Consider the following 17,473-nt stretch of genomic DNA (forward strand, 5'->3'; position numbering starts at 1 on the left):
CTACGAAATATAATTGATTGAGCAAGAAAATATTAAAATCTGAGAGAGATTGGGTTACGGTTAAGCAAGATGCGCTCTATCAAATTCAAGTAACAAATTTGTGGACCGAGAGAGAATGAGACTGGAAAAGCAAAAATTGTGAAATAGATGAAATTAAATAACATTATTTTTTTTCTTCTCTTAGGTACGACACACACTTGGCTTAGACCGATGCATATTTTGTTTTTCCGGGGCAGCTCCATTGTCGCAGGAAACTGTTGAATATTTCCTGGGTGTTAATATACCTATATATGATTTGTACGGTATGAGTGAAAGTTCAGGTAGGTACAATTTTGAAGTGAAGCTCTGTCTACACTATCAAACTAGTTTGACAAAAAAAAAGTGTGATGTGCCCATATATGGACATGATGACATCATATCGCTATCATATTTGGGCATTAATTCTTGAAAAAATAGTAGAAAATAAGGAATAGATATAATTAATCGATTAATTTCTATCAAAAACAAACATAAACATTTAAATTCTAGTTTTAAAAAGTATGAATAAAAATCTTAAATTTAATAATATAGATACAAATAATATCAATATTTTGTTTGTTAAAAAAAAACAAAATATCATTTCCTATTTTTTCACAGTATATTAAACTGTAAAGTAAAGCTCTGTTCACACTATCAAACTAGTTTGACAAACAAGTGTGGTGTGCCCAAATATGGTAGTGATGTGCCCAAATATGGTAGTGATATGCCCAAATATGGTAGTGATATGACATCATCATGTCCATATATGGGCACATCACTTTTTTTTCACATAAAGTTTGATAACAGTATACATTTCATTTATAATTTGCATTGTGCTCTTTGAAATGCATGATAATATTTATTATGTATTTAATTTAGATCTGTAATCTGGCTCACAATTTTCATTTTAAATGAATTTTCTTAATTTTCTTTTTACTTTATGAAGAGTTAATTATTTGATTTGATAAATATTTGATTTAGGCTTTGTCATACAGTTTATAAATTTGTATGCTATAGCTAGTAAAAAAGAATCAATTACACACTACACACACACTAGCAGTATACAATTAGTACCCATATGATGCGTAGGTAATATAGGCCTACCGATAAATACAGATTTCATAAGAGATTGATAATTGCATCCAATTGACATGCGGAGAATTGAAAGTTTAAGGTTTTGTTAACGGTTAGCTTAGCATACATTTACAAATATAAATGTTTATTGTTTTATTGAATGTGACTTGATAGTTGTGTACTGTAGTACCCTTTTACATTATTAGTATGTTTTATCTTAGGGTGTCCTATGTATTGAATAATATGAAAAAGACTTTATTTTGTAAGTAGAATGTAGATAACGAAATGTAGAAGTTAATGTTTTGCTAAACTTAAATGCATGAATTTAAGTAAACTATATATACATAGGCATGTGCTACTCCATATAGAAATTCATAGTAGTATGTACAAAATATCATTTTAATATAAAAAGAATCATGCAAAGTTAAAAATAAATATTACTTTCAGTGAACAAATTGAAAATCATTTTAGATGATTTAAATTGTGTACAAATTAGGCTTGATTTTGTACAGTGTGGTCTAATGGTTAAGTGCTTGTCTTGTTAGAGAGAGGTCGCAAGTTCGAATCCAGTTCAAGCCATTTTATTAAATTCTGAGAGTTATGCTTGCTGATACGCTGTGTCATCACATAAAGAAAGAACACTTTTTTATTTTTAGTTTGTTTTGAATCCCATCTTTCTATTTTAAATGGCATACCAGAATATAGCTAGACCAGAATCATGTTTTTCCCCTGAGTTATTACTGCAATATGGCTCTCCCTCCTCCCCCCTCCCCAATTAGATTGTATTTCTCTTGTGTACTAAGCCTCACTGAAAAATTCCATATTTAAATATCATCATTAATTTATTGATCATTGGCCATAATTAATTTTTCATTGTAACTAAATCCATCATTACTAATAATTAAAACATTTTATTATGATGCTTTTAATTCAGTTAATTAGCATTCATTCATATAACGATTATTATTCATTCATTTTATATCCATTCCATGCATGTTGAAAATATAAATACCATCAACATTTTGTGTTTTTTTCCGTGCCTGCCTTTCATTGCCACAAAACATTTAGTTTTATTGTAATTTTTTTATATTGTAATTTTAAAGTTTGTGTTTTACAATGAGCTTACAAAAATCTCTATAAGATAAATTCAATCAAAAAATTCAAACAGATGATGAATAATATTAAAGATATATTTTGTATGGGTTACATATATATTTTAATATTCATTCATTCATTCATTCATCTTTTATTTCGGAAAAAATTCTCCATAGTTCAGTAACAAATTAGTGTACATTATTGCAAATATAACATATATATATAAAAAAAAAAACCTACGCTACATAGTCACGTGGTTAGAACAATACAGTAGCTTCATCCATCTACTATGTAGATTGGATGAAGGAAAAGCAAATTCATAAATACATTTTGTGACAATATTGTCTGACCTCCCTAACCTGCACAACATGCCAAACACCACCTTACGTTGTAGTTCGTAGAACGAGCAGATGTTGAATTTTACTGAGCTATTTTGAATTTTTTTTATAAATTTCATTTCAGTTTTTACAGTAAAAGTTGTCTGTTAATATGTATACAATAGCTGTTTCTCTATTGAAAGTTATATTTAACTTATAATCAATTGTCTGTTTATTTACAGCACCTCATTCTTTGTCAATGCCTGGAAATTTCCGTCTTGGTAGCGTTGGTAAGGTACTTGAGGGGGCTACAACCAAGATTAGTGATCCTGACAAAGATGGCAATGGAGAGGTATGTGTCTGATGCATAGAGTTATAGATAGTTCAATGCAATTTCTTCTGAAAGAGTGAGCCACCAAATAATATGGCTGCATCACAATGATCAATCAGATACAGTATAGTAATTTAAACTTCTGCCCACAATACTTATTTATTTATCTAGCCAAAAGCTAGTCAGGTCCAAATCCAACATCTTTCTATGGATTCTTTAATAGAATACAGTATAGTACTTTAAACCTGTGCCCTCTATACTCAATCAGGCACCACGTAATATGCCATTCTTTACACAGTGGAATGCCAGTTGCTTTGGAATGTGCACTATATGTACTGTACATAGAGTCGTCCAGATTTTAGGGATAGTTTTACACCCAAGCCAACAGCTAGTTAGGACTTTAGTCCAAATTTCTAAACATCTTTTTATTGATTCTTAATAGATTTGCTTGCATGGTCGCCATGTCTTTATGGGTTACCTCAACATGGAAGGTAAAACCAAGGAATGTTTTGATGAAGAAGGTTACTTGCATTCTGGCGATATTGGCAAAGAAGACAAAGATGGTTTCTTGTATATTACTGGCAGAATTAAAGGTAAGGAGAGCCTACCACTTGTATCTGCTTCTATGTTATCAATACGGTATTGTAGTATGTGGTTTAACTCCATATACTATGAGTTTAAATTATACTGTATTGTATACTGCAAATTTTCTTCCTCAAAACTCAAAAAAAATGTTTTTACCTCAAATATTAATTTTATTACTGTTTTATACTTCAGTTAATCTCACTTCTTGCAGTACTTAATGCTTGGTTTCAGACCAAATAATCAAAGTATTGTCACATGGTCAACTGTGTCAGGTATAGGTTAACATATATGGTTCTATTCTAGCTAGCAGCCAAGTTAAAAATAATTATAATACTGTTATACTTTATTATTTCATCATGATCGTTGTAAAGTTTGAACTTCCAAATAATAATAATGCATATTATTTTGTGTCTGTATATAGAGCTCATCATTACTGCCGGAGGAGAGAATGTTGCACCAGTCCCAATTGAAGATGTTGTTAAAAAGGAGGCTCAGATCATTGGCAATTGCATGCTGATAGGTGATCAGAAGAAGTTCTTAAGTTTACTTGTTACTCTAAAGGTTTGTTACAATTCTTTATATAATAATGTATTAGATTCTCTTTGTAAATTGTGTGTGTGGGGATGGTGCCAATCAGTTAACTGTAAACTCTTACATAGAATAGAATAAAGTGGAATTGAATTTCTATATATTGTTTGTAAGACATACATTAAAACCCATTGATCATAAATTTAACACCAATCATAAACACATACCTTGGTTCTCACTAGTTGATTGTCAAAACATTTATAAAATTGCAAGCAACATTTTGTATGATACATTGGCCAAATTACTCACTGGTGTTGGTGTGCATTCTTACATATTGCATTCTAGAGACAACCAAGCTGTATCAGATTGTTTTAATTCACCAATCTAAATACAGAATGTGTTAACCTTAGCTGCTGCTACTGTAAAACTAATAGCATTTATCTAATCATAATTCTAATGCAGGTAAAAATAGATGAAAACACTTTGGAACCGTCGAACGAACTTAGCCCTGAGGCTCTGATTGTGTGCAAACAGCTTGGAAGTACAGCAAAGACAGTTGAAGAAGCTGTAGCAGATGAAAAGATTAAGAACTCGATACAAGCTGCCATTGAGATATACAACAACCAACATTCACAGTCTAGAGCACAAAAAATTCAGAAATACATATTTATCCAGAAGGACTTCTCAGTACCAGGAGGGGAATTAGGTTAGTTTTCTCTTGGCATGAGTACTTTCAATCTGTCAGGTGACGTAATCAATCACATGGTTACAGAAAAGGCTTGACATGAGTAAATGCAACCTATCAGGTGACATAATCGATCACATGGTTACAGAATTTAGCCATTTATTTATTCATTCTTTTTTTTCCTAATTGATTCCATTTACATTTGTTTCAAAACTGGTCATATAAAAGAAGGTGTTCCAATTAGTTACTGTATAAGTAAATACAATAAGCAATATTATTGTCATTTTTCTAAAGGAAAGGTCCTTATTAAAGATTAAAATATTTACGTGTTTTCCATATTTATATCGGCATATAGAAAATTTTGCTATCAGAATAATTTGGTTGATTAATTTGAAGCAATAGTCATCATTTTCTATTATCTATTCCGAACATCAGTGTAGTTATATATTTATTTTTTATTTTGAAGGTCCAACACTGAAGTTAAAAAGACCAGTTGTGTTGAAGATGTACACTGATGAAATTGAAGGAATGTATCAAGATGCCGCTACACCTGGAAATTGATGTTGAACTAGCTGTAAGTGTTTGTATAGGATATTGTGAACAATTAAAATTATGTAGGTGGTGATTCAAAAGAGGGAGTGGGTGGGTGGGGCGATGGGTGGGATCTAATGGTAGGGATCCAAGTGGGTGATAATTCAAATTGGGAAAGAAGGGTACTAATCAGGGTATTCCAATCAGGGTGATAATGATAGTTCTATATAAGTTTAATATAATTTAGGAGACAGCCTAACAATCGGCAGAGGAAATTTCAAATATTTACAACAATAATTTAACCTTTATATTTAGAAAATACCAAACATAATGAATAGTTTTTTTATGAACTGAACCAAATGGCTAACTCATTACAACATTTAGGCTTAAGTAGGTACTATATCAAACAAGTAATATTAAAATAAAACAATATCATTGTTAATTCTTCATGTGAAAAATATATATCTGCAACTAAACAATGTACAAATCCAAAGTTATAAAGAAAATTGAAAAAAAAATTTAGTTTATTTTGTGTTATATATAAATATCTGTAGATATTATATTGTTAATTGAAAACACACCATGGCAAAGTGATAATATTGGTTACTTACATATTTAGAATACCTATTAGCTGAACACCCTAAAACGAACAAACCTCACAGACCCCTTTTCAAATGGTGCTTTTGTGTGCATATGAGAACTTGCAATGTATACAACTTCACTGCCTTGCAAAGAATAGCAATGTAGTAATATAATAAAAAGTAATATTCTTAAAAATATAAGAATTCATTGTTATCATACTTGTCTTGATAACAGTCCTCATTATTGAGTACATCAGGCCGTCTTTGACCTATTTCAGTTGACCTCCATTGTCTTTTAATAACAATAACAATATATATAAAGTGAGTGTCCCAGACAGCTGGTTTAAAAACAAAAATGTATGGCATACTTATTTGAGCTGCGCGGTAAAATATTTGTACATTTAATACTGAAACATTGCAAACAGCAAGTCTATAGTCGTGCTTATGTAGTTATGCAGTTTTTTTTGTGTGTAGATAATGTTTATTATTGAATGAGTTGATTACTGTACAGTGATTTATTTTTAAATGTATTATTGCAAACATTGAACAAACGAAGTAAATTATAATGTTAAATTTTGTATATAGTTTGAAAGGGATCAAAAATAACAATAGTCATCTCATAAACATTCTAAAAACCAATTCACAGAAGATTCTGTAACTGTGTTGTACTTTGTTAAATTCAATTCACCAGCCTGTGATCACACTGCATTCATGTTTTGCCTCGTGGAGATTTATATCTTGTGTTTAGTGTATACAGTGTGTTTGTTGAACAGTGGCAGTGCTTATAGTTGAATTCTGTCAAAACTATGTTTAACAAAGTTGACAAAATTTGTCTACACTAAATGTTATGTCATTTATTTGGTTTCGGTACTGTTCCTACGCCGTGAACTACTGTAAAATTATGTTAAATTTGAAAATGTTAGAATTTTGTGTAACATTGTGGTGATAGTTACTGCACAGTTTCCATCATGTTTGTTTTGTAAATAAATTCACAATATTTCAAATTAACCAATTTCCAACTTTCTGAAAATAGACATTCTTGGGTCGGCTCAATATGTGTATATTGTGTCTTTGTAATTAAGTTAATTGTAATGAGTTTCGAGCCAAAATAAAAATTTGCAAAATTCATAAATATATTCATTAAGAAAGATTAGATTCTACCTCATTTTACTAATTTCTGGCATTTAATGTATGTAGTGTGCAAGGGTAATTTCTCCTACAAAAAAATCTATACAAATGACAAAATGTGTGCAATTTGAACCAAGTTTCAATAATCATCTCAAATCTAAATAATGTGCTAAAAATAGAAACCATTCCTGTAATGTACTCACCTTATGTAAAACAAAAAAATGTAATAAACATATAATATATTTTTAAAGTCGCTATATCAAATCAACAATTAGTCAATGTGTAAATATGAAGCTGCCATTTAAACATGATGTGTTCTAGGTTAGAACCTCCCAAGAACTGTGTTAGTTAAGTTTTGTCAAGCATACCGTACCGTTCCATCACGATATTACTACTGAGGCTAGGGGAGCAAACTCATATGATACAAAGTTCTGCCCCTTGCAAGAAAAACAAAATAATCCACCTCATCAAATCATGGAGCAACACAAATTTGCTCCATGATCAAACTGATAAACTTTAATACTGTATGTGCACAAGCCTATGCTCTTGACTGCAATTGTGTTAAAAGTCAATTAAATTGCACAGATATATATATATATATATATATACAGTATATGTCAGAGTTCCAAACTATATTATATGTGACGACAAAAAAATGTGATGTGCCCATATATGGACATTATGGTGTCATATCACTTTGCTATATTTGGGAATATCACTACCATATTTGGCCACATCACACTTTTTTGTCAAACTAGTTTGATAGTGTAGACAGAGCTTAATGCAAAAATACAATCTACAGTATAGTATACTAATGTATCATTATAACTTAGGTAAAATAACAATGTAAATAATATAATCATAATAAATATTGTAGTATTGTCTAAGAATTGTTGCTTTGTGAGCTACACTTCGCTAGATTCTGCAGATTACATTTCAAAAGTAGGGCAACCTGCCTTCAGTTTGTGTTGCCATTTTTTGGTCAGAGTGAAGAATGTGTTGAAGTTTGTAAATTAACAATTGCTGTGTACCTTGAATGAGATTCTTTTAATGCATAATAAGTAAATTAGAAAAACATTTTCTTTTTTTGTACCACAAAATTATAGTTTAAATATTACCACCATAAAATCTCTTATCGCAACTAAATATCAAAAGAATATGTAAATTATAGTCGGAAAGTTACACGAGAAACAAGGGTGAATATGTTACTGAAATAGATTGTCTGCATGACAAGGGCTGATAAGGAACGCACCACCTAAATCACGTTGTATTTTGTAATTATTATTAAAGCGGTTTTAATATTTTGTTGTAGCATATATCAATGCAAGTTAGCGTTCACCTGTAAACTCACTGTATATCGTGCTATGCAAACAATATGTACTACATTAGTGATGTGAATAAAACAAAATAAAAAACATATACAGCATTGACGTTTTTTTTTATTAAAGGAAATTTGAAATAACCCACATTCATGATTGCAGCCAGTCATACAGTACATGATCTACCAGCCTTTAAGGCGATCTTCCACTAGCCAAATTTGTTTGCATGAATCAAAAGTGTCAGCTAATACGTGTAGAGAGGGATTTGGAAGATGGTAACATGAATATGCATGCGTATAAGCTGATGATTCGCGCGAACAAATTCACCTAGTGAAAAAACGTCTTCATACGGCGGCCTACATGGTTTTTTCAATATTCATCCTATTCAATACAAAATACAGGACAGTTGCCTCATCCAGGTAACTCCTATGCTTCCCATATGATCACACAATCTATCATACTTTTACTGGTGAAACTCAGATAGGCTTATCTTGTTCACACAACTCTAATGACTTCAGGAAATGTTCTTCGTCTGCTCTGTTTCATTAGGAACTGCCCATTGAGGTGGAATACTGGGATATCATAGCGGTATTTGTCAAACCACATCTTGTTACCTTTCTCCTCAATATCAACTTCTTCAAATTGAAACTGAAAGTATGAAAAAAAGTTTTTATTACTATTATATGACTGGGGTATAATCCTACATCAGCATGCTACATAAAGCATTTTGTTGTCAACGTATTGTATTCCAGTTGGATGCTTGATTCAGATAGTGATCAGACATACTAATTAATAGTCAGCTGTGAGATGAGCCATGGTGAGAAAAGGAGGCACTAAACTATTTAAAGTATGTTGTTAACATTTTATTATCTATAAATTAAACATTAAAATTTTATCAACATAATGCTTTACCCTGTGCTTATGCTTGTTAACTACTTCCAGAGCAGTTTCACATAGACTGCAGTCTTCCTAAAAAAATACAACAAAATCAGTACCACAAATGTTAAGCTAGCGAATACAGTTATTAATTGATATCTACAGCCAATAATATCAGACAGTAATCAGTGCTTTAACCTGGCAGACTCTCTGTTTTAACAAACCACATGTGATGGATAATTCAAATTGTTGCATGTGTCATTGGCTCGCTTACGTTGCGCTTATGTCCTTGCTTGGCATCTATGGCAAAGTTACCTTTGTATATAGTGTCAACAGTGGCAAAGAACCAGCTTGGCTTGAGGTAACTCTCATTGCTGAAATCTGTTTGGATAGTGGTTGCTTTTGAAACTGTACCAACAACCCAGCACACTTTAGTATTGATTTCCTGTATTTTAATTTAAACCAATGATATATAAAAGTTAAAACATAATCAATACAATGTTTACTTTTTAAATATAATAATTCCGCATAATAATAATATGGAAATATCATATCCATTGACACGCGACCGTAATAAATTGCGCGGCCGAAACAATATTTAAACTACCTAAACAAGTGCTTTGGTCCCTAGGCACTACTATTAGGCTATATACTTACTAAACTAGTAGGCCTAGGCTAGTTAGTACTATAGGCTAGGCCTACTATTTACTAGAGCCTAGGGTAGGCCTACTAAAGTTTGATTCAACATTAGGACCAAAATTTGTTTTAATTTTCTTAACCTTAACGTAATATTACAAAACACATTAACAATATAATAATGTAATATGTATCAGAACATTAAGAGGTTTTTTACATGATGCTTGTCACATTCAAAATACGCTCCTCACAACAAAAACAAAAACAAGATAAAAACGGGAACGCCCACTTTTTATGAAACGCCAGTAATGCCTTCAGGAAAGTTTACCATTTGTCAAATAACAATTTCACTCGCAATTTCAAATTTCTTCTCAAATCAATCAACTACGACGGTATGTTAAAATTACAGGTATTCCATACAATTTAAAACAAAACATGTTTTATACTTTTACTATATTAAAGTATAAGTAGTACTTAAACATTCAAAATTACTCATTTTATTGATGTCGCAAAATCGGCATCGTCGGTGTCATGTTTTACTTTACAAAAGGCGCCAATGACGTATCATATTTACTTGTTGTAGCACATGTGTGCGCTGGATGGTGAGCCTTAATACGCCTAGATATTTCACTTTACGCACTAGAGGCTAGGCCTAGATTATAAAATAGTACTTTCTCATATTATTAAACTCATATTTTTAGTTATTCAATTAAGAAAGTATGTGTCTAGGCCTATATTTATTAAGCTAATTAGACTATCTCGTTATCTGGCACGGCTAGGCCTAGCCCTCCTGCTTAGCTAAAAGCAGAAGCATCCATCACGCACTGCAACGCCTGACATCCAGCGGATATTGTTTATGTTGCTTGGGGCGAAACGACCTGGCTAAAACTTTGAGGTCAAAGGCTAGTTCAGAAAACTTTGGTGGTGGTACCTTGCATGTATAATTTGTTTTTTTATTACAGTCCATAACCAGGCTTGAACACATTCAGTGACTATTCTGTGGTTTTTTATTTTTATAATACAGATCAACAATTTCTTCTTGAATTTATACTTTGTATTATATAAAAAATGTGCATTAATAATGTAAATATTTAATTTTTCCAGACAGGCCTAGGCTAGTAGTCACCACCATTGTACAGTGTACAACAAAGAAAACATACCATGAGGGCTATCTTAAAATTTGCAACGGTAATACTAATAACATACATAGTAATTGTTTTATGTCATCTTTGTAATAATAAGCTTTGAATGTAATTGTTAGACATATTATTTTTTCCTCTATTTAAACTGTTTTTTATGATTATTGTTTGCAGGTTGTAAATTCCAGATACTGGAATGCGGGCGTGACCTGTCAATCAGTCCGGTGGATGTCATTTAAAAGTTCTGAAAATGACCCAGTATGTTTATTATTTTTAATAATTTAATTATGGTTTAAAGTTATTGTATTATTAAGTTATTATTATAAAAAATATATAATTATATATAGAAGTAACTTTTTATCACATATAATTATATAGTAATAATAATAATAGTTCATTCTTATATAGCGCATATAAGCAAGCTCTCAATCCGCTGAACATTATTACCCCAGTCATATTTTTGGATCAACCACGTATGGAAACATACTTCCAAATGCAGCTAGTAATCAGCGCAAAGTTGTGTCTTGATCTAGACTTAACCACAAAATTACAATACCATATATTCTACATTTCATTATATTAATTTGTAGACCCTCTATTTCAAAATGTGTAATTATACCCGCTTCGTACAGTAAATATAATATTTATATTTACTTTTTTTTATTACTACTATTTTGTTTGATTGCAGGCAAAACAAGGATTACAACATCAAAGTCAGCTGTATCACATACCACAAGAGGACATCACTAAAATATTCCATGTTGGATATTCCAACAAATGGTTCTCTTTGGTAAATAAATTTTATTTATATTACTGGTTATTTAATATTATTCTTCCAATCAAACTTTAAAATATTGTGGTATTATTGCTGGATAGTTTAGAGATTAAATATTTTGTAATTATAATAAATACCGTTCACAAAAGATTTTCAGTGATGTTTTACCAAATCTGTTTTTAACCGTTGTTATTAAGCACTATTATCTTATAGTGGAACTAGATTGGTGGTTCACATGCTTGCCTTCCAATCCTAAAGTCCAGGGTTCAATCCTGACCTATGTCACGATGTTACAAGCAACTCTTTTTTCCCTTCACCCCCTAAACGTCAATTTACAAATTGTATAAGCACGGTAAATTTAATCTATTCATCATTGGCGTCTCTCGTTTTTTATTGCATATGAATTTTTTTTTAAATCAGAGTGAAGTTCTTGGAGAAGGAAAGATTATGATAAGAAGGCCAGCATTAGAAGTGATAGATTATTTGAAGAAGACTGACTATAACCAAGCCCCAGTACGATACGTATTATATGGCAGCAGGGGCAGTGGCAAAACATTATCTTTGATGCATATTATGCATTATTGTTTAAATCAAGGATGGCTGATCGTACACATTCCAAATGGTAGGTTTATGTCATTTTTAATTGATAATTTTCATATAATATAAACATCTATTTATTTCTTCATTATTGTACTTGTGAAAACTAAAGAAAGATCACCTAGTGCAAAAGTAAAAGAGAGGGTTGTAAATAAAAAATATCAAGAAAAAATATTTTATATATTACACTATAGTATAATTCATTATAATTCATTTACTATGTAAAGCTCTGTCTACACTATCAAACTAGTTTGTTAAAAAAAAGTGTGATATGCCAAAATATGGTAGTGACATGCCCATATAATAATAATATCCTGGATTTATATAGCGCCTAATGTTGTGAAACCTGTAAGTGCTCTACATAAACTAATACGAAAAAATGAAAACCAAATATGGTAGTGATATGACATCATGTCCATATATGGGCACATCACATTGTTTTTGTCACATAAAGTTTGATAGTGTAGACAGAGCTTTAGTTTGTTCTTATATTTCTTTATTCATTCTTTGTTGGTAGCTAATAACTGGAATGTAAACAACAAATGGGATTTTCTTGATAGTGTATCACATGAAGGAATGTATGATCAACCAGCATTTTCAAGTGAATGGCTTAAACATTTTAAATATAGAAATGAATCTATGTTGTCTAATGTAAGTCTTGTCCAAATCTTTTATTTATTTTATAATGGGTTATTGTATTTATTTGTTTATATTTATATTTCACCAGGATAATAGCATTCCTACATGCATTTTTATAAATGAAAAACAAAAACCAAGAATAGATTAAAACAATGAAACATTCATTGTACACTAATTTTCCCGTGTATGGCAAGAGATTCCTAATTATATTAGAGAACATTCTTTTAGTTTTAACACATTTGTGACAGCTCTCCGGTCTTATGTCAGGCAACTTTAAACTTTTTTTTTATCTTTAAACAATCATTTTTATCTGTACATAATATTTATATTTATATATTTTTAGATTCAATTTTAATGATTGTTCAATTTGATGCCTCGCAATTTTTAAATTTTTATCTCTTTGTATTTTTATTGTTTACTTATATGTTGAGTGCAGTATATGGAGAGCCATCTCGATAGTGCTTTGCACTCATGGCAATCCTCAGGGTGCTGCACCGCTGTCTTGTTATGTATTTTTGTGCCTGAAAATTGAATAAAATAAAATAAATAAAAATAAAATAAAACAGTTCTTTTTCCTCACTCCTACATTCAACATGTTCACATTCTTATAATGGTTATTAAAGAATTTTAAAAACTAGTTAAATTAACTGATTTTTTATCATATCATGCATCTTTTACAGTTCAAAACACATCAAAAGTATGTATGGAGCAAGCGTGAACTAACCGAGTCTGGTCAACCTCTTATTAGTGTTGTAGAACAGGTAAATAAATCAACATTGTTGTAAATTATTTAGTAGCGGTTTTCCCGGTGTCAAATGTAACTGAAAATAAATAAATAAATAGTGTGGTAAAATAGAACTTTTATTTTAGTTAAAATGTATTGACTAAAATAATTAATTATAATGAATTAATTTTAATATTCTAATTTTTTGTATATTTTTGTAATATTTTAGGGAATAAATCGACCAAAGAATTCAACTGATGTCATTGGTGTTGTTTTAAAAGAGTTGAAACTAAATAGCTTGTCAAATAATTTCAAAATGTTGTATGCAGTAAAAGCGGTGAATGGACTTTTTGCAGAGATGACAAATATCCGAAAAACAGGCGGATACATGGTATGAACGTTTGTTGAAAAATCCATTACCAGTCGATTAAATAAAACTTTTAAACATGATAATGTCACAAATTTTGTATTATACATGGTAGTCTGTTGTCCACCCATCCCACTCCTAAATTTGGTACAAAACATAATAGTATTTTATCAATATTTTAAAGTTTTAATCACTTTTTTAAAGATTTTTTTGTGTACTTTATATAGATAATTTCCAAAGTCAAATTTCCAGTTTATGGACTAATAAAGATTCTTAAATCTAGGGCAAAATATGTGTAAAGTAAAACAAAAATTATTTTTAGAATATTAATGCAAATATTTTTTTTTTTTCAGATTCCTGTTCGAGAACTTACAATGTTAATGCACTTCAGAAACTTTTTGAAAGCAAATTGGGTAAAATAAATTGTGTAAATGTTTTTGAATATTTAATTATACAAATTAAAGTCATAAAATGATATTAGGCCTAATCTTAATGTTGATGAGTCAGGTACTCCTGCATAAAGCTCTGTTTACACTATCAAACGTTATGTGATGTGCCCTATATGAACATGATGATGTCCTATCACTACTATATTTTGGCATATCACTACCATATTTAGGCATATCACACTTCTTTTGTCAAACTATTTTGATAGTGTAGACAGAGCTTAATGTGACTAGCTAGCACCTGATAATTGAAGTGAAATTTTTATCTTCTTCATGAAACAATCTGGAGTCTGCAACTGTTTAAATTTTATTCATGTAATGTTATATTTAAAATTTTCTACAGAAAAATGGTGCTATTATTACGACAGTTGACCAGCATAATAGTTACAGGGAGTTGAAGGCAGATTATAAGCCCCTATACTTGTTAAAACAAGAAGTAAGTAGAATAACAACATTTTGAGATTTGACTCTCCGGCCTCTTTCGCCTACCCTCACCAAATGGTTTGCAAGAATAAAAAAGTAGTTTTAAGGAGGGTACTACAACAACATATTGACAATAAAAAACTAAGCACACACTAACTATTATTGATTGTTTTACAATAGTATATTTTTATTTTACAGGGCTTTGAAATGATGGATCCATTTATTCCTATCAAAGTTGACAATTATTCTGAAAAGGAATTTGAATGTATGATGCAGTATTTATTAGATAAAAAGTGGATTCAAAATGAAAAATGTAAGCATACCGTATGATTACTGTATATGACCAGGTATAACCCTACAGGGCAATAACATCAAGGTTGTTTATTTAAAGATAAAGTGTTATCACATTCAATTAAGTTCTTCTAAACCAAATAGAATTATTATTGCTATCATTGTACTTTGAATTGTAGTTGCTAATTTATTATTATTGTATCAATATTGTTCTTAAAAACACATTGTTTAATATAATTGAACAAATATACTTTATTATCGTACTATCTTCTCTTTTTTTAGTTCATACTGAAAGTGGAAAACAAGAATTAAAATTTTTAACATCTCTGAATCCTGGTGCTCTACAGCGAATCTGTTTCCCTCTGTAATTACGTTATAGAGCCAGAATTGGTAAACACAATCTGGATCCTGGTGCTCTACAGCGAATCTGTTTCCCTCTGTAATTACGTTATAGAGCCAGAATTGGTAAACACAATCTGGATCCTGGTGCTCTACAGCGAATCTGTTTCCCTCTGTAATTACGTTATAGAGCCAGAATTGGTAAACACAATCTGGATCCTGGTGCTCTACAGCGAATCTGTTTCCCTCTGTAATTACGTTATAGAGCCAGAATTGGTAAACACAATCTGGATCCTGGTGCTCTACAGCGAATCTGTTTCCCTCTGTAATTATGTTATAGAGCCAGAATTGGTAACACAATCTGGATCCTGGTGCTCTACAGCGAATCTGTTTCCCTCTGTAATTACGTTATAGAGCCAGAATTGGTAAACACAATCTGGATCCTGGTGCTCTACAGCGAATCTGTTTCCCTCTGTAATTATGTTATAGAGCCAGAATTGGTAACACAATCTGGATCCTGGTGCTCTACAGCGAATCTGTTTCCCTCTGTAATTATGTTATAGAGCCAGAATTGGTAAACACAATCTGGATCCTGGTGCTCTACAGCGAATCTGTTTCCCTCTGTAATTACGTTATAGAGCCAGAATTGGTAAACACAATCTGGATCCTGGTGCTCTACAGCGAATCTGTTTCCCTCTGTAATTACGTTATAGAGCCAGAATTGGTAACACAATCTGGATCCTGGTGCTCTACAGCGAATCTGTTTCCCTCTGTAATTACGTTATAGAGCCAGAATTGGTAAACACAATCTGGATCCTGGTGCTCTACAGCGAATCTGTTTCCCTCTGTAATTACGTTATAGAGCCAGAATTGGTAAACACAATCTGGATCCTGGTGCTCTACAGCGAATCTGTTTCCCTCTGTAATTACGTTATAGAGCCAGAATTGGTAAACACAATCTGGATCCTGGTGCTCTACAGCGAATCTGTTTCCCTCTGTAATTACGTTATAGAGCCAGAATTGGTAAACACATTCTGGATCCTGGTGCTCTACAGCGAATCTGTTTTCCTCTGTAATTACGTTATAGAGCCAGAATTGAGAAACACATTCTGGATCCTGGTGCTCTACAGCGAATCTGTTTTCCTCTGTAATTACGTTATAGAGCCAGAATTGGTAAACACAATCTGGATCCTGGTGCTCTACAGCGAATCTGTTTCCCTCTCTGATGACATAAAGCCAGAATTGGTAAACACATTCTGGATCCTGGTGCTCTACAGCGAATCTGTTTCCCTGTGTAATTACGTTATAGAGCCAGAATTGGTGAACACAATCTGGATCCTGGTGCTCTACAGCGAATCTGTTTCCCTCTCTGATGAAATAAAGCCAGAATTGGTAAACACAAGAGACAGAACACTAACCTCTTGAAGGTTTGTCTGTCTGTCCTTTTTGGAACTGAGGTTTGGTATGCCTTGAACTATGACCTGCTGTGTTTAATGATTATGTTGTAACAGGAAATTCAGTGATATCTTCAAGATTAAACCAGTGATTGTAATATAAATTTTGTAATTTGCTGTGTTTTATCTATATTGTATTGAAATATGTGATTTGATCAAATAAATGACTTTGGTTACTTATATACACAAGTTGCTAGAGCTTCCTTGACAAATATTCCTCAGTTTGGTGGCTGTAGAAGACTTTAATCACACAAATGCGTTGATGTGAACAGGATGGGGGTGTGCTGGTGCGGACGCACCCCGCAAAAAGGTCTACTTGTTTAGGCCTAGGCCTGACAGTTTCAAAGTATAAGTGCAATTTGTGAGGACAGCTCTATTTTTCAAAATTGTCTTAGCTCAGCCCCGGTTGTTACCGAGGTGCGAGCCAGCGAGGCATGCAATTCATGCATTTCATGCGGTACATGATGACGGTAATCAACAGAACAATATTATCAAATACAAACAGAAAGCAAACGAAAATGAATTAGTCGACTGAGCTAACCCCTCATCATCAGCTAGGATAATACTAGCTACGT

General features: G+C 31.8%; 3 protein-coding genes across 4 annotated transcripts in view; 2 read left to right on the forward strand and 1 right to left on the reverse strand.

The window, feature by feature from the left end:
- LOC144853554 (long-chain-fatty-acid--CoA ligase ACSBG2-like) overlaps positions 1 to 7,991 on the forward strand; it is a 28,459-nt gene extending 20,468 nt beyond the window's left edge. For both annotated transcript variants that reach the window (XM_078711260.1, XM_078711259.1), the window contains exons 11-16: positions 185 to 320; positions 2,747 to 2,856; positions 3,278 to 3,428; positions 3,842 to 3,981; positions 4,411 to 4,654; positions 5,100 to 7,991. In XM_078711260.1, coding sequence (XP_078567386.1) covers positions 185 to 320; positions 2,747 to 2,856; positions 3,278 to 3,428; positions 3,842 to 3,981; positions 4,411 to 4,654; positions 5,100 to 5,194 — 876 coding nt within the window. In that variant the 3' untranslated portion in view covers positions 5,195 to 7,991. The remainder of the gene's footprint in view (positions 1 to 184; positions 321 to 2,746; positions 2,857 to 3,277; positions 3,429 to 3,841; positions 3,982 to 4,410; positions 4,655 to 5,099) is intronic.
- Positions 7,992 to 8,292: 301 nt separating this feature from the next.
- On the reverse strand, positions 8,293 to 10,374 carry LOC144853566 (glutaredoxin-like protein C5orf63 homolog). The gene is given in 5 exon segments (XM_078711273.1): positions 8,293 to 8,732; positions 8,734 to 8,840; positions 9,105 to 9,161; positions 9,384 to 9,513; positions 10,279 to 10,374. Coding segments are annotated over 5 exon segments (372 nt in total). The 5' UTR covers positions 10,293 to 10,374; the 3' UTR covers positions 8,293 to 8,668.
- Positions 10,375 to 10,808: 434 nt separating this feature from the next.
- LOC144853559 (small ribosomal subunit protein mS29-like) lies at positions 10,809 to 17,078 on the forward strand. The gene is made up of 11 exons (XM_078711265.1): positions 10,809 to 10,892; positions 11,018 to 11,101; positions 11,532 to 11,633; positions 12,039 to 12,240; positions 12,733 to 12,866; positions 13,535 to 13,615; positions 13,808 to 13,969; positions 14,299 to 14,358; positions 14,735 to 14,827; positions 15,013 to 15,127; positions 15,388 to 17,078. The coding sequence occupies exons 1-11, from the start codon at positions 10,866 to 10,868 to the stop codon at positions 15,471 to 15,473; spliced, it is 1,146 nt and encodes a 381-aa protein (XP_078567391.1). The 5' UTR covers positions 10,809 to 10,865; the 3' UTR covers positions 15,474 to 17,078.
- Positions 17,079 to 17,473: the final 395 nt, after the last annotated feature.

The sequence above is a fragment of the Antedon bifida genome, chromosome 10 (genome assembly GCF_963402885.1).
Source record: "Antedon bifida chromosome 10, ecAntBifi1.1, whole genome shotgun sequence".
In the NCBI taxonomy this organism is placed as follows: domain Eukaryota; kingdom Metazoa; phylum Echinodermata; class Crinoidea; order Comatulida; family Antedonidae; genus Antedon; species Antedon bifida.